Here is an 18,570-nt window from a genome sequence, read left to right as displayed (position 1 = left end):
AAGGAGGGGCTGCAATTGTCCTGAGTTAGAAGCAAGTTCAGAAGACAGCAGCAGCTATGCGGTTCAGATACCAGGAGCAGAATGGGTTCTCAGCTCCAGCTTTCAGCCCTGATTAAAACCTTCAGGAGAAAAACCAAGGCTGGAATCTCAGACCGAACAGAAGTCTACTGTTACATCACACCGAACCAGCAAAGCTTTCTAGCAGGCTGATAGTGACTGAACATCAGTCTACTTTAATTTCCAAATGGGGAAATCTGACAGGAGTTTTATGCAGATCCAAATTGAGGAAAGAAAACTTGAAGAGCTCAGAACAGAAGGGCAAAGATCATACTTTGCCCTGGATCAGAACACTTTGAGAGCTCTGAGAGCCTGCAGATCTCCAGCCTGAGCAATTCCTGAGATCATGAAATAAATCTACACTTTATACCCCCAAGAAAGTAACAAAGACCTAAAAGAACAAGGCTCAACCCAGATATCTTCCCCAGAAGTTTACAGAGCTAAGCCTTAACAAAGTCTAAAGTTAGGAAGTAGGCTGGAAAAATGGGTTAACAAGCATTTCCAATAAGATCGGGGGTGAAACAAGGATGTCCATTATCACCACTGTTATTCAATATTGTACTGGAAACGTTAGCTTTAGCAATAAGAGAAGAAAAAGAAATTGAAGGCATTAGAACAGGCAAAGAAGAAATAAAGCTATCACTCTTTGCAGATGACATGATGATATACTTAGAGAATCCTAGAGAATCAAGTAAAAAACTACTTGAAATAATAAACAACTTTAGCAGAGTTGCAGGCTATAAAATAAACCCACATAAATCATCAGCATTTCTATATATTACCAACAAAGCCCAACAGCAAGAGATAGAAAGAGAAATCCCATTTAAACTTACTGTAGACATTATAAAATATTTAGGAGTCTACCTCCCGAAACAAACCCAGGAACTCTATGAACACAATTACAAAACACTTTTCACACAAATAAAATCAGATCTAAATAATTGGAAAAACATCAGTTGCTCATGAGTAGGCCGAGCTAATATAATAAAAATGACAATCCTACCTAAGCTAATTTACTTATTCAGTGCCATACCAATCAAACTACCAAAAAATTATTTTATAGAGTTAGAAAAAATAATAACAAATTCATTTGGAAAACAAAAGGCCCAGAATATCAAAGGAACTAATGAAAAGAAATGCAGGGGAAGGTGGCCTAGCAATTCCAGATCTTAAATTGTATTATAAAGCAGCAGTCATCAAAACTGCTTGGTACTGGCTAAGAAATAGGGAGGTGGATCAGTGGAATAGGTTAAATATGCAAGACACAGTAGTCAATGACTATAGTAATCTATTATTTGATAAACAAAGACCCCAGCTTCTGGGATAAGAACCCACTCTTTGAAAAAAACTGCTGGGAAAACTGGAAAAGAGTATGGCAGAAACTAGGCATAGACCCAAATCTCACACCATATACCAAAATAAAGTCAAAATGGGTTCAGGACTTAGATATAAAGGCTGATACCATAAGTAAACTGGGAGAACAAGGAATAGTTTACCTATCAGATCTATGGAGAACAGAAGAATTCATGACCAAACAGGAGATAGAGAACATTATGAAAAGCAAAATGGATAATTTTGATTACATTAAATTGAAAAGTTTTTGCACAAACAAAGCCAATGCAACTAAGATTAGAAGGAAGGTAGAAAATTGGGAAAGAATTTTTACAACCAGTCTTCTGATAAAGGCCTCATTTCTAAAATATATAGAGAATTAAGACAAATTTATAAGAACACAAGCCATTCCCCAATTGATAAATGGTCAAAGGATATGAACAGGTATTTCTCAGATGAAGAAATTAAAGCCATCTATAGTCATATGAAAAAATGCTCTAAATCATTATTGATTAGAGAAATGCAAATCAAAACAACTCTGAGGTACCACATCACACCTATCAGATTGGCCAACATGACAAAACAGGAAAATGATAAATGTTGGAGAAGATGTGGGAAAATTGGAACACTAATACATTGTTGGTGGAGTTGTGAAATGATCCAACCATTTTGGAGAACAATTTGGAACTATGCCCAAAGGGCTACAAAAATGTGCATACCCTTTGATCCAGCAATAGCACTTCTAGGGCTATATCCCAAAGAGATCAAACAAATGGGAAAAGGACCCACATGTACAAAAATATTCATAGCAGCTCTTTTTGTGGTGGCAAAGAATTGGAAATTGAGAGGATGCCCATCAATTGGGGAATGGCTGAGCAAGTTGTGGTATATGAATGTAATGGAATACTATTGTTCTATAAGAAATGATGAACAGGCTGACTTCAGAAAAACCTGGGAAGACTTATATGGTCTGATGCTGAGTGAAGTGAGCAGAACCAAGAGGACTTTGTATACAATAGCAGCCACGTTATGCAATGACTAAGAAATGTTAAACTGAACCCTTCTCAGCATTACGAGGATCTAAGACATCTCCAGAGGCCTCGGGATGGAAAATGCTGTCCACATCCAAAGAAAGAACTATGTAAGTCGAATCGCTCTCACTTATTTTTACCTTCAGTTGAGTTTTGTTTCCTCTTTCTGATGGTTCCTCCTGTTGGTTTTAATTTTTACTTACAACTTCACTAATGTGAAAATATGTTTAATGGGCATGTAAATGTAAAGCCTATGTCAGATTGTGTGCTGTCTTGGGGAGAACGGAGGGGGGAGAAAAAGGGAGAAAAAATTTTCAACTCAAAAGCATATGGAAAAAAAAATTAAAAAAAAAAAAAGAAAAATGGGTTAACAAAAAAGAATCCCTGGGGCAGCTAGGTGGCGAGTGGATAGAGCACCAGCCTTGGAGTCAAGAGGACCTGAGTTTGAATCTGGCCTCAGACACATAACATTTACTAGCTGTGTGACCCTAGGCAAGTCACTAACTCCATTGCCTAGCCAAAAAAAAAAAAAAGAATCCCATCAGATCCCATTATGATGACAGGGCAGTTAAGATAGAAACCCAGAAGAAAATGAGCAAATTACAAGCAAATTATGTCTCAAAGAAAAACAGTTTGGGCACAAGTTCAACTAGAATTCCTGGAAAAGATAGAGCAAGAATTTAAATAAAGAATTTAAATGATTTAAAAATCAAATGAAGAGTGCTATTGGAAAAAGTGGGAAAAGAAATGAGAGCTATGAAATTAGATTAAGAAAGAGAATTTAACAGCTTGGAATAAGAGGTACAAAATTTTATGTGTGTGGGAAGGGGGATTACCTGAAAATTAGAATAGACAAAACAGAAGGCAATGAAATAAATGTAATGTATCTCATAACAAAAGTAACACATTCAGAAAACAGACAACTTAAGAATTTTTGGACTACCTGAATGCCATGGCCAAAATAAGAATCCAGACATAATATTTCAAGAAATCTTAAAAGAAAACTGCCTGAAGAACCAGAGGGTAAAGTACAAACAGAAAGAATTCACTGGTCACCTCCTAAACATGCCCAGTTGAAAACTATCAGGAACATAATAGCCACAAAATAAAAAGGCGGATTTTTGCTGATTGGATTTAATTTTTTAAATGACTACCTTAATTTATTAAGAAGCAAACTGCAATATTTGGCTGTAATTATTACTTGTCAGTATTACATATTACAAAGAATGAAAGACTGAGCGATCAAGAAACTTGAACAACTATTAAGTGAGAGGATAAAGAGAAAAATTGATAACCAGAACAATTTCAAGCTAAATGTGCCCTAATACTTGTTTTCTGTGCCAGTAAATCTAAGCAAACTCTTCTCATTTATATTATTATCTTTTAAAGTGTTTACATATCTTCTCTTTCTAAAACCTTTGAGCTCCTTGAGGGTAAGGCTACGCTTTTTATCTTTGAATTTCCTTCAGTTTTCAGCATAGGGCTTTGACACATAGCAAGAGTGCTCAAGAAATGTTTGCTGAATTGAACCAAAAAACACAAAAAATCAGGTACAAAAATGTGATTCCAATGCTATTTTGCAGCATGATGTAGAAAAAAGGAGGCAGGATTTATAGTTAGAAGACCTGGGTTCAAATTTGAGTTCAGAGAGTTATTAGCTCCAACTACTGCCTAATTTTAAAAGTCAAATCTCTCTCTCCTTGGTTCAGTGTATTTTGCAACCAAAACCAGATTAATTTTCCTAAGACACTGCTTTCATCATATTATTAGATTATCCAAAGTCACTCAATGACTTCTCACTATCTACAAGATGAGATCCTGAGTTTTTTATCTTGTATGCAAGGCCCTCCACAATCAGACTCCTGCATACTTACCATTCCCATTATTCCTGTACATGAACCCACTGCTTTGACCAAACTGATATACTTACTGTGTGATCGGGATTGACATCAAACCTACCCACTTCCTGTCCTACAATACTTACAATAAGTATTTTTATAAAATGCTTAGAATTTGGTATGTTTTTACTGAGGAACAGTGAGGGATAAAACACTATGGGCTTTCAGAAATTTGAGGACAGGGACTACTTTTTATTTATTTATCACCTCTCTTTGTATCCTCAGCACTTAGCACAGGGCCTAGAACACTGGAGGTATTAAAAAAATGCTTACTGACTGGAATTGACTTCCAGATAGAAGGGAGCCCAGAAAAGTTATGTGAGAAGTAGTGACTTTTCATGGTAGATACTCAATGAATATTTATTTAAAATGAAAATTTATTGGAAGGCTATATAAACTAATTCTCAAAAGATACTTTACAAAACTTAACTGAGGAGGGTTAACACTGTAAATTATAGGTTTAAAAAGCAGAAACAACATCACATATTGTCATGAACTTCATTATGATCTGACCTTTATTTAAAAATGAAATCTTTCACTTACATTTTTGTGATTAACACATTTCATAAGAACAAGCTCTCTATAAGCACGCTTGGCATGAGTCTGATTCTGAAATGGTCGGCTAAGCTTCTTGATTGCAACGTTTCTTTCAAGAATGGCATCATAAGCTGCGCTGTAATTATTAAAAACAAAACAAGCAAATTTTAGGAAAAGAAAACTTACAAGTCCACAGACATGAATACATATCAATCTTTTTTAGCTAAAAAATAATCATAAGCTTATAACTTTCCTGGTATGTGTTATATAGATGTGTTCCTCTCCTTCCTGTCAATCCCCGCCCTCCCCCCAAATAAAACAAAACAATCTTACAGTTTATAAGAAAGACCCTTGGAAAATATCTGAGAGTTAAGCTAAACACTTTCTGCAAGTTATTTTTAACTAAAACTTTGCCTGCCAGATAAATGGAGGAATTTTCCTTAAATTACAAAGTACAAAGAAGTACTAGCATTATTTGGATGTACCCCACAAAAAAAAATTCTTTCAGTTTTGAAAATGCTAAAATTTAAGTACAAACAGATTAACTGACTCGTCTAAAATATCTTAGACAAAGATATTAAGGTCTATGCCTGTGAAATCCTATAGCATATATTGTCTTTATCATTATTTTACTCGAGTATGATTTAGAAATTAATTTTCAAATGCCAAAATCTGAGATCTTTTATTATGAAGTTTTACATACCCATTTTAGGAGGGAGGGAGGGAGGGAGGGAAGGAGGGAGGGTGAGAGAGAGAGCGAGAGCGAGAGAGCGAGAGAGAGAGAGAGAGAGAGAGAGAGAGAGAGAGAGAGAGAGATTTTTTTTTTTTTACTATAATCCAGGAGGCAATAAGGTATGAACTTGGAAGCAAAAGACCTGGGTTTGGGTTATTGCTTTGTCATTTACTAGCTCTGTAACCTTGGGTAAAATTGCTTGACCACTTGAGGCTTCAGTTTCCTTATATCCATAAAATGAGGACAGTAATCATTACAGTACCTATCTTACCAATTTGTTATCAAGAAAATACTTTGGAAATTTTAAGGATCAACAGAAATGTGACCTCGGCATGTATTTTTCATACTGGCAACTAGGTGGTACAGTGGATGGAGCACTGGGCCTGAGACACTTGTTAGTGGTGTGACCTCAGGCAAGTCACTTATTCTTTATTTGCCTCAGTTTCCTCAACTCTAAAATGGGGATAACAGTAGCATCTACCTTGCAGGATTGTTGTGAGGATTAATTGAGATATATATATAAAGCTCTTAGCAAAGTGCTTGGCATACAGCAATAATATAAATATATACTCCCTTCCCTTTCCCCTATTTCCAAAATTAATTTATTTTGAGATTAAAGTAAAACATGCTGTTTAAGTACCATTTAGTTATGAATTATAATAGAAAAAGAACCTGAACTGAGTACTGGAAGCCCTCTGTAGGAGATGGGAGTCTGCTTCTACTTGTAACTTATGTGGTCTCAAATAAATTACTCAGTTTTTCTGAGTATGTTTCCTACTCTGTAAAAGTAGTGAGGGTTTGTTTCTTCTAGCTCTAACCTCAGTTAATGCAGTATAAGACTGATAAGAATCAACTAAAATTAATTTCTTTTTGAGTGTAGAGTGGACTGCTATTTTATTACAGCAGGCTTATCTTTCAAAATAAGTTTTGCTTCATCTAATTAATATTATTTCAATAAATTAATTCTGGTACCATAAGCACAGACTGAGTAAAGGCAGTCTAATATTAAAAACTGGTTGTCATCTAAAAGTCGATTAGATAGAAAAAGCCAGTATGAAATTGAAAATACATTTAGAATGATTATTTTTCATTTACTGACTTAAAAAGACCACTTAACCATCATACACCTTTGCATACTATCATAACAAGGTATGCTTGTCTACATAATAAACATCTTTATTCTTTCACATGCGTGTAATGAGTTTGGGGCTATGCAACATGAATGACTCTCTTTTGCTCTTCTCAATGGGTTTATCTATCCGCTTTCCTTCATTTCTCCAGGCAAAGAGGATGACAGGGCACAATTTCTTGCTAAAGATAGCCTGTCAACTTGTACTCAATGCCATTTCCTCCAGTTTCTTCCAGGTCTTTACAGTTCATCAATCATACCTTCCTTCTTAGGCATTTTCACTATCTACACTGGCTTTTAAATGAATAAATAAAAAGGAAAAGTTCACTGTGCTATTTCTTCTAGTTATTATCTTCTTTCTTTCTTTCTTCTCCAGTGACAAATTTCTAGAATGAGCATCTTTACTGCCTATTGCAATCTGGTTTCTGTCCTCACCATTTTAATGAAACAGCTCTCTCTAAGGTCATTAATAATGTCATTATCATCACATCCAATGTCCTTCCTTTTCAATGTCCTTATCCTCATTTACCTTGCTGTGTAGGTATTTAATGCTATGGACTATCTACTTCTTCTTTGGCTTCCATGACACTCATTTCATGACTTTCCTCTTGCCTCTCTGTGACTACTCCTTCTCACTCTTTAAACATAAGTGCTCCTTAAGTTTCTATCCTAGACTCTAATTTCTCTCCAACATTCTCCCTTAATAATCTATTAAAACATCACCTCTATGCAGATAACTCCCCCAAACTCCGACCTAACTCTCCCCAGAGTTCCAGACCTATATTTCCAACTGTCTGAGGTCTATTTTTCACTTCGCTGACCCATCACATCAAAGTGAACAGGTCTAAGACCAAACGTAACTTTCCCTTCCAAATATACTCCTCCCCAAACTTCTCTAATCAATTACTGGAATTATCCCACAAAGTCACTCAAGCACATAACTCTGAAATAATATTTGAAACCTTCTTCTCCCTCCTACCACATATCCAATCAACTATCACGCCATGTTGGTTCCAAATCCACAATATCTCACATCCCAACTATCTTCTACACTTCTGCAACAATTCTAATTTGGGCTCTCATTTCTCCGAATTCTACTAATACAATCTACTACATCCTCTCCCCAACCCTTGGGGCAAAAAAACCCAAAAAACCATTTACTTGACACTTGGTGCCAGTCACTTCAGATCTACATAACTAATAGACTAGTAAAAGAATTTTGATATTTTGTTTAGCTCGGAATGGGCATTAATTTTTGCACCTACAAGCAAAAAGGCTAATTCCTAAATATATGCTTTTTTATATATATAGCTGGGCTTGAATTCATGGTAGCAAACTGATGATTAGGTAGAATTTTTTATTTAAAAAGATTTGCTAATGTAAGTATACAGAACTCATGAATTTGCTAACTGTTCTTTCTGGCAAAAGACACATGGTTAAGTGTAACAAACCAAAGAGTTCTAAGGATATGATAATCTTTCATGTTTAAAGATGGAATTGCTGAAGCCATAAATCACCTTGAGCTCCTTGGAGGAAAAGCATTCTTTTGGCAAAAAGTGGTAATTACAATGACCTCTTACTAATTCTTTTTCACTTGTAACATAAAAATAATAGCATATGATCAATTCCTAGACAGTAGTAGTTTACCCTACTGCAGCTTTGGATGTGTTCTCCTGAGGACATTTAAAATTCACCAAGATATGAGGAAATACAGAGGCGGTACCAGATACTGATCTTTAGTTATTTTCAAAAGCAATACTTACCACACTATTCCCTGGGCCCCTGAGCCTATAGGTTTTAAATTCTGATACCGTTTCAGTACAGTAAATGTAGAATCTCCAATCTCAACACTATAAAAATTACTGTCACGCTTGCTTCTGCTCATGATGGCAAATAATTAATTTGATGGCTTCATCCAAAATTTACTCAGAAGCTGTAAAAACAAAATAAAATGTGACATTTACAAAGTAGCAACTAACTTGTTAACTGTGTAATCTTAAGATGGACAAAGAAGCATCTAATCAATTATAGTAAGAATTTATATAAAAATGTAAAGAGATTTTTTAATGAAAATTTTAATAAGACAAAGAAAAAAAAAGCAAAGGAATATATATACTAAGCATTATTTCCCCTTCCCCCTCAACCACTTAGTGGTATTTGGTAGATTAATGATTTCTCTGCTTGGTTAAACATATTTAGCAAAGTAATTTCTTTATTCTGGAACTTATAAATGCATTCCCCTAGATTTAACATTTAAACTCAACATTAAAAAATATAAAAGTATTTAAGCTAAACACTAAAAAGTCATATTCTAAAGTCTTAAGTATCTGTGATTTTGTTGGTGAGAGGTATTCTCTTCATTGATAAAAATGATACTCTACGTTAACAGAACCAAAATAATTCATCACCTGGCAGCCAACCTAATGATAAGTCTCTCTGAATTTAGCTGGGCTGCTCTTTAAGTGACAGATACAGGCTATTGCTGGGTTTGTATTAAAAGCCTTTCTAAGAGCTTGATAGACCTCATGAGGACTTAAAGATGAAAAAAATGCAGTGATTTTATAGTTTACCTAGAGCATTAAAACTAGTTTAATTTACTGAAAAAAATTAAGTGCCTACTACTTGCAAAGAAGTATGCTAGGTACCTCAGACACAAAGACAAATGAAATTACCTCTGTCTTAAAAAATTTATATTTTACTGTTAGAATAATAGCCAGTACAATATTAATTATATGCAAATTAAGAAAGAAATCTGAAGATAGAGAAAGCAAGTCCAGATGTTCTGGAAAGCAAATTGGCACTGACCAAAGAGTTACTAAAGGGTGTGTACCCCTTTGACCTGCCTATATCATTAATGGAATGTTACACTCCAATGAGATCAAGAAAAAATGAAGGGTTACCAAACGTAGAAAAATATTTTTAGCAGCTGTGTTTTTTATATGAGACCCAACCCGGAAATTAAGGAGGCATGAAGTGACTGGAGAATGGCTGAACAAATTGTGGTATGTGAATTTAATGGACTATAATTATGCCATAAGAAATAATAAAATGGAATCTTTCAGAGGAAACTGGGAAGACTGCTATGATTTGATATGGTAAAGTGAGAAGTACCAGGAAAACAATTTACACAAAGGACATTACAACAAACAAACAAAACTTTCAAAGACTTAAGAACTCTGATTAATGCAAGAAGAATCAGACTGCCAACATCCTTCCACAGAAGTGATGAATATGAATACAGAATGAAACATGCATAATCACACATGGACAATTTGGGAACTTGTTTTTGCTGGTCTATGTGTATTGTGAGGGCTGTTTGTTGTTCTACTAGAGGCACAGTAGGAAGAAGAAATAAATGCCAGTAAATAATTTTTAAAATAAAATTTTGTTGATATAATTCCCTTTTCACCAAAATTTTCCCGAGTATCTGCCCTCTTCAACCCTCCCCAGAAAACCATCTCACATACCAAATAATTTTTTTTAAAGAGACAAAAGAAAAATAAGGAAAAAAGTCAGCAGAATCAATACATTTTAACAAGTCTAATTACACCTGTGGACCTCCCACCTTTGCAAAGGAAGGGGTGAAATGGAAATGTCTTCTGATGATTCTTTGGAGCCACGCTTGTTCCTTGTAATTCTGCAACATTCACTTTTTACTGTTTTCTGGCTGTTCTGTTTACATTGTAGTCCCTGCATATATTCTTTTCTTGGCTCTGCTTACTTCATTCTTTTATCAATTCACGTAGATATTTCCAAGCTTTTCTACAGAGAAGATCATTTCTTACAGCACAATTATATTCTATTACACTCATGTTTTGTAATTGTTAAGCCATTTTTCTCAGTTGATGGGCATCTACCTTGTTTCCAATTCTTTGCTATCATAAAAAGTACTACTATAAAGTACTTCGGTATATATAAAGACTTTTCTTATCAATGGTCTCCTTGGGATATAAGCCTAGTAAGGGCTCTGGGTCAAAGTGTATAAACATTTTAGTTACTTTTATTTGAATAGCATCCACTTTCCACAGTGGTTTCACTGATTTACAGCTCCACAAACAATGCATTAGCGTGCTTAATTTTCACACAACCTTTAAATACTGACAATTCAAGTTTGCCAATTTAGGTGATATAAGGTTTTACCCTCAGGGTTGTTTTGATTTGCATCTGTTATCAGTGATTTGGAGCATTCCTTCACCTGGTTAATAGCTTTTAACTCTTCTTCTGAGAACTGTTTGTCCATATCCTTTGACCATTTATCTATTGGTGACAGATACAGGCACCAAATTCCTTTCAGAAAAATCTGATAAAAAGTCTTTTTCCTGCATACATTGCTTTTCTTCTTGTCTTAATCCATACTGTCTCTTCTAACAGACTGTTCCCTCTATTATCTTCACTTTCCCAATTATCTTCAATCTCTCCTTGTCTAGTGGCTGCTTCCCAACTGCCTATAACATACTCATGTCTAGCCCACCCACAAATAAGCCCCTTATCTGACCCTTCTATATGCGCCATTATTTCACATCTTCTGCCTTTTGTGGCTAAATTCCTTGAGAAGACCATCTAAAATAGGTGTGTCTACTTCTCTCATCTTCTACAATCTGAACTGCAAATTCATCATTCAATCAAAACTGCTCAACTTACCAAGGATCTCGTAATGGCCAAATACAATAACCTTTTCTCAAGCCTCATTCTTCTTCTCCTCTCTGCAGCCTTTGACACAGCTGATCACCCTCTTCTCTATAACTTTTTTGGGACAGTATTTTCTTCTATTTCTCCTCCTACTTATCTGATCATTCTTTTTCAGTCTTCTTCACTGGATCTTCACCTAGGTCATGCCCACTAACCACGCATGCCCTACAGGGCTCTGTCCTATCTTCTCTTCTCCCTTTATATTATTACCAGCTTCTTCTATGAGTTTAATTATCACTTCTATGCTAACAATTCTCAAATCTACCTGTCTTGCCCTAACTTCTCTGCTGATCTCTAATCTCACATTTCCAACTGCCTATCAGTTATCTCCAACTGGATATCTTGTAGATATCTTAAAGTTAAGGTATCCAAAACGGAACTCATCTTTCCCCCTACTTGTCCTATCCACCTTTCAAACTTCTCTATTACTACTGAGGACACAATCATCCTTTCAGTCCTCCAGGTTCTATCAGGTGTCAATCTTGATTCCTCACTCTCATTCCCCATAACCAATCTGTTGCCAAGGCCCATCGATTTCACCTTAGTAACATCTCTTGTATATACTCCCGTCTCTCCTCTGAAACCACCACCACTCTAGTACAGGCCTTCATCACCCCATGCCTAGACTACTGCAATTGCCTGCCAGTGGATATGCATTCCACAAGTCTCTCCCTACTCCAATTCATCATTCATTCAGCTACTAAAATGATTTTTACTAAAACTTAGGTCTGATCAAGTCACCTCCCTATTCAACAAATCCAGTGGCTCCCTATCACTTCCAGGATCAAACACAAAATGTTCTTTTTGGCATTTAAAACCCTTCATAACCTAGCCCTCTCCTACCTTTCTGGTCTTAAACCTTATTCCTTGACACATACCGTTTGATCCAGTGACACTAGCATCCTGGATGTCCCATCAACAAGACACTGAATCTGCTCTGGACTGTCCTCTGTACCTGGAATGCTCTCCCTGTTCAACTCTACTTAATGATTTCCCTGGCTTCCTTTAAGTCCCAGCTTTTTTTTTTGACCACCACCTCCCTCTTCTTTCCTTTTTTCCTTACTACTACTTCACTCCCTTCTATCTACTCTCTCCCTTTTCTTTCCCCTCCTACTTCCTATAGGGTAAGTTAGATTTCTATACCTGAGTATATTATTCCCTCTTTGAGCCAAATCTGATGAGTAAGGTTCAAACAATGCTCATCTCCCTCCCTTCTTTCCTTCTACTGTAATAGGTCTTTGTGCCTTGTCATGTGATGTAATTTACCCTTTTCTGCCTCTTCCTTTCCTCTTCTCTCAGTACGATCTCTTTTTACCACTTAATTAGACTTTTTATTATCACATCAAATTCAACTGATACCCACACCCTCTGTCTATGTATACTCCTTCTAAATGTTGTAATAAAGATACAGTTCTCAAGAGTTATCATCTTCTCTTGTAGGGATGTAAACAGTTTGCCCTTATTGAATAACATGTTCTTGGTTTTTTTTCTTTCTTGTTTACCTTTTTATGCCTCTTTTGAATCTTGTATTTGAAGATCAAATTTTCTGTTGAGCTCTGGTCTTTTCATCAGGAAGGTTTGGAAGTCCCCTATTTCATTGAATGTCCATCTCCTCCCTTGAAAGATTATGCTCAATTTTGTTGGGTAGTTGGTTCTTGGTTGTAATCCAAGCTCCTTCTGCCTTACGGAATATCATATTCCAAGGTTTCTGGTTTTTTTAATGTAGAAGCTGCAAGGTCTTACATAATCCCGACTGTGTTTCCATATTTAAATTGTTTCCTTCTGGCTGCTTGCAGTATTTTCTCCTTGACCTGACAATTCTGGAATTTGGCTTCAATATTTCTTGGCGTTTTCAATTTGGAACCTCTTTCAGGGGGTGCTTGGTAGATTTTTTCAATGCACCTCAGGGCAGTTTTCCTTGATGATTTCTTGAAGATGTTGTCCAAGATCTTTTTACTTTTTTTATTGTGGGTTTCAGGTAGACCAATAATTCTTAAATTACCTCTCCTGGATCTATTTTCCAGATTAGTTGCCTTTCCAACGAAGTATTTTACATTTTCTTCTATTTTTTTTTCCATTTTTTTTGGATATGTTTCACTGATTCTTGATGTCTCATAAAGTCATTAGCTTCCACTTGCCCAGTTCTAATTTTTAACAAATTGTTTTCTTCAATTAGCTTTTGTACCTCCTTTTCCATTTGGCCCATTTTACTTTTTAAAGGAGTTCTTCTCTTCAGTGAGTTTTTGTGCCTCCTTTTCCATTCGGCCAATTCTACTTTTTAAGGAGCTGTTTTCTTCAATTTGCTTTTTTCCATTTGGCCAATTGTATTTTTTAAGTACTTGTTTTCTACAGTCAATTCTTGTTCTCCCTTTTCCAAGCTATTGACTCTCTCTTGCATACCTCTCATTTCTTTTCCCAATTTTTCTTCTACCTCTCTTATTTGACTTTTAAAATCCTTCTTGAGCTCTTCTAAGGTTTTTTTTTGGGCTTGAGGCCAATTCATACTCCCCTCTGAGGTTTCAGATGTAGGTATACTGACAATGCTGTCTCTTCTTAATTTGTATTTTGATCTTCCCTGTTCCCATACTAAGAATCTATGGTCACTGTCCATTTCTGCTTTTTGCTCATGATGTTTGCCTATTTCCTGGCTTTTAAAGTTTAAGCTCTCCTGCTAGAGCCTCAAGCTTCCCGTGCTGGGGGCCAGGGACCTGGCTTTGTGTGCTGGGGCCTCAGGTGCTGGCAGCTGGAGGCTGGAGGGTTCTGGCAGCTTACCTGGTACTGAGCTGGAGTCAGCAATACTGAAGTCTGGAGTGGAGGGGGAGGGTCTGGCCCCTGGAGGATGGCTGCTCTGAAGCTCCAGAAAGTTTGGCTGCTGAAGGACGCCTGCCTGCCTAGAGTTATGCTTCCTGGAGTTGTGCTGAAGCACAAGGTTTGACTCCTGGAGTCTACCAGTTCCCCAGTCTGTGCCTAGGCACCCCTGCTTCTGGGTTTTTAGAGGTCAATAAGAGAAAGTGAGAGCAACTTACTTCTTACTCTGTCATCTTGGCTTCTGGAAGTCGAATCTCTAAGTTCCAACTTTAACAGGAAGTCTTCCTAATCCCTTCTGATCTTGGTATCATCCTTCCTCTCTTAATTATTTTTTCTTTATCCTGTATATAGCTTTTTTCTATATAGTCCTCTGGAATAGCGGTTTGTCACTGCAATGATCTAAGTCCTTAAACCTTTCTCAGTTGTTTTTCTCCACAATCACTGGTTACAGTATCCTGATTGTGATCACTTTATTCTCTACTTACTCATAAAATCTTCTCAGGTTTTCCTGCAACTGTCCATTTTGCCATTTAATCTAATCACCAAGAATTTATTAAGCATTTACTATGTGCCAAGCACTGTGCTAGGTTCCGGGGATTGACAGAAAGGCAAAAATAGTACCTGCCCTCAAGGAGTTCACATTCCAATGGAGGAGACAACAGAGTAGTAATATTCCATTATTTCATATGCCATAATTTGTTCAGTCATGCCCCAACTGACAGACTGCAACTTAGTTTCCATTTTTTTTTTTTAATAACAATATCAAAGAAGATACTGTAAGTATTTTGTTTTTCCCTCTTTTACTTTGTCTCTTTGGGATACAGGCCTAGTAATGGTATGGCTGGATCAAAGAGATGTAAAATTTAATGACTTTTCTGGCTATAGTTCCAAATTACTTTCCAGAATCCAACCCTTCCCAGCTCAACCAACAGTATATTCAGTTGCCATTCTTCCTATAGCCCCTTTAACAACTGTCATTTTCCCTTTCTGAACTCTTCGCCAGGCTGATGGATATAAGGTAGTACCGGTGGCTTGAATTTGCATTTCTCTAATTATTAGTAATTTGGAACATCTTTTCATGTTGTTGTTGATTGACTGGATACTAGAATTGCCTTAGTGACGGAGTAACACCTACTTCTCAGACGTGAAGATAAAATGAGATGTTTGTAAAGCATTTTACAATGAAAATGAAATGAAATGAAAGCACTACATACTACGCAAACATTTTTCATCATCACACCACCAACATCATATTTTATTATTTGCCTTGTTCTGTACACATGTGTTACAGGGAAAATGTAATCAATTTTTTTTTTAACATTTCAGCAAAGCATTTGACAAAGTCTACCATGTTATTCTTGCTTAAAAAAATGGAAAGACAGGAAAGATGATATTATAATTAGGAAGATTCAGAACTAGCTAAATTAGAATGAAAGATTAGTCATTAACGATTCAATGTTAACTTTTATATAAGGTTTCCTGTGGAGTGCTCCAAGAAGATGTACTTGGCCTGTGCTAACTACTTTATCATTGACTTAAAGGACAGAAAGCAGCTTATAAGACCTGCACATGGCATTAAAAGCTGTAAGGATATTCAGCACACTAGATGAGAATGGAAGCCTTCCCAAAGTTTGTGACAGCCTGGAATACTGGGATGAATCAAAGAAGTAAAAATTTAATAGGATAAATGTAGTTTTACACATGAGATTTTAAAAAAGAATCAACATTACGAATATAAGATCACATACATATTGCTAGATGGTAGCTCATCTGAAAAATACCCAGGGGTTTTGCAGGACTGCAAAAATCAACAATGTAGGGGGGTGGAGCCAAGATGGCAGAGTAAAAGCAGCAACTTGCTTGAGCTCTCCCCCAAACCCCTCCAAATACCTATAAAAATGGCTCTAAACAAATTCTAAGGCAGCAGAACCCACACAAAGACAGAGTGAAACAAATTTCCAGCTCAAGACAACCTAGATGATTGATCAGAAAGGTGCATTGCGCCAGGCTGGAAGTGAAGCACAGCACTGCATGGGCGCGCAGGCCTCAGCGAACCTGGAGCAGGCCTCAGAGGACTGAATCGAAGGCAGCTGTGGAGGTTTCCAGACTACTCAATTCACGAATGCCAAAGACAACTTAGAAGGTCAGTGGGAAAAGTCTGTTTCTGTGAAGCTGAGAGAGGAAGGTGGGGTTTCAGCTCCATTCCCCAAGAACTCGGCCCTGGGTGGGTAGCTGCTTCCTGAGCTTCCAGCCCACAGACTGAGGGGGAATCGAGTAGCTGATCACAGGGGGATTGCAGGGATCTCTCTGCTGGTGCTGAGGCAGGAATCTCTTGCTTTGCCCGTGCGTGGATCTGGGTGGCGGTCCTGGGGAGAGGAGGAGTCTTGGCATGGTAGAGCTTGTAGTGGCTGTGGACAGGAAACCTTCCTCACAGTTCCAGGACAAAAAGGAGTGCTTATGGTCACTAACAGACCACAGAACAGGCCAGGAAAGGAGTAAACAACTCGCCCCTTATCATACTACCTTGCAAGAACTGAAAATTTATGGGTCCCTACAAGTATCTCTGAAAACAGCTGTACAAACCCCTAAAGCTTGGGACAGTACACTCTCCACATTGTAAGCAGACTCTTACCTTAACAAAGAGTTTAAAACTCAAGTAACTGGCCGGGATCATGAGCAAGCAGTGCAAAAGAGTCAGACTATATTATCTTCCTTTGGTGACAAAGAAGAGCAAAATATACAACCAGAAGAAGACAACAAAGTCAAAGCTCCTACATCCAAAGCCTCCAAGAAAAATGTGAAATCAGCCCCAGGCCTTGGAAGAGTTCAAAAGGGATTTTGAGAAGCAAGTAAGAGAAGTAGAGGAAAAATTGGGAAGAGAAATGAGAGTGATGCAAGAAAATCATGAAAAACAAGTCAACAGCTTGCTAAAGGAGACCCAAAAAAATACTGAATAACACCTTAAAAAATAGCCTAACCCAAATGGCAAAAGAGGTCCAAAAAGCAGATGAGAAGAATGCCCTAAAAAGCAAAATTGGCCAAATGGAAAAGGAAGCCCAAAAGATCACTGAAGAAAATACTTCCTTTAAAAATTAGACTAGAACAATTGGAGGCTAGTGACTTTATGAGAAATCAAGACCCTGTAAAACAAATCCAGGAGAGAGAATTTAAAAATTATTGGACTATCTGAAAGCCACGATCAAAAAAAGAGCCTAGACATCATCTTTCAAGAAATTATCAAGGAAAACTGCCCTGATATGTTAGAACCAGAGGGCAAAATAGAAATTGAAAGAATCCACAGATCTCCTCCTGAAAGAGATCCCCAAAGGAAAACTCCTAGGAATATTGTAGCCAAATTCCAGAGTTCCCAGGTCAAGGAGAAAATATTACAAGCTGCCAGAAAGAAACAATTCAAGTACTGTGGAAACACAATCAGGATAACACAAGATTTAGCAGCTTCTACATTAAAGGACCGCAGGGCATGGAATATAATATTCTGGAAGACAAAGGAGACAGGATTACAACCAAGAATCACCTACTCAGCAAAACTGAGTATAATCCTTCAGGGGAAAAAATGGTAATTTAGTGAAATAGAGGACTTTCAAGAATTCTTGATGAAAAGACCAGAGCTGAATAAAAAATGTGACTTTTAAATACAAGACTCAAGTGGAACATGAAGAAGTAAACAGGAAAGAGAAATCATAAGAGACTTATTAAGGCTGAACTGTTTACATTCCTGCATGGAAAGATATTTATAACTCATGAGACCTTTGTCAGTATTAGGGTAGTTGGAGGGAAAAGATTATATGTATGTATAGGTAGTATAGTAGTAGATAGTAAGATAGAATAGATAGATAGACAGACAGACAGACAGACAGACAGAGGGCAAAGGGTGAGTTGAAAATTAAGGGGTCTTATCTGGAGAATAAAATTAAGGGATGAGAGAAGATTATATCTGAAGAAGAAGAAAGGGAGAGGTAGAATGGGGTAAATTATCTCACAAAAAAAAAGAAAATGCTCTTACAGTAGAGGGGAAATGGGGGAAGGTGAGAGGGAATGAGTGAATCTTATTCTCATAGGATTTGGCTTAAGGAGGGAATAATATGCACATTCAATTGGGTAAGGAAATCTGTCTTACCCTACGGGAAAACAGGAGGAGAAGGGGACAAGAGAGCAGGGGGATGATAGGAGGGCAGATTGGGAAAGGGGGTAATCAGAAGCAAATACTTCTGAGGAGGGACAGGGTCAAAAGAAAGAATAGAATAAATGGGAGGGCAGGATAGGATTAAGGGAAACAGAGTTAGTTTTTCACAACATGCCTACTACGGAAGTGTTTTGCATAACTGCACATGTATA

At 37.0% G+C, this 18,570-nt stretch overlaps 1 protein-coding gene across 5 annotated transcripts in view; it reads right to left on the bottom strand.

Annotated features, from left to right (window-relative positions):
* The window catches only part of MAPK8 (mitogen-activated protein kinase 8), a 124,740-nt gene that overhangs the window by 28,308 nt on the left and 77,862 nt on the right, over positions 1-18,570 (bottom strand). For all 5 annotated transcript variants that reach the window (XM_020997086.2, XM_020997084.2, XM_020997085.2 and 2 more), the window contains 2 exons: positions 8,481-8,650; positions 4,862-4,991 (listed from right to left, as the gene is read on the bottom strand). In XM_020997086.2, the coding sequence (XP_020852745.1) occupies positions 4,862-4,991; positions 8,481-8,602 (252 nt within the window). In that variant the 5' untranslated portion in view covers positions 8,603-8,650. The remainder of the gene's footprint in view (positions 1-4,861; positions 4,992-8,480; positions 8,651-18,570) is intronic.

Source organism: Phascolarctos cinereus, unplaced genomic scaffold (assembly GCF_003287225.1).
Source record: "Phascolarctos cinereus isolate Bilbo 61053 unplaced genomic scaffold, phaCin_HiC Scaffold_3;HRSCAF=262, whole genome shotgun sequence".
NCBI lineage: Eukaryota > Metazoa > Chordata > Mammalia > Diprotodontia > Phascolarctidae > Phascolarctos > Phascolarctos cinereus.
The sequence above is the reverse complement of the archived record's forward strand: the minus strand, read 5'-3'. Positions and strand labels throughout refer to the sequence as shown.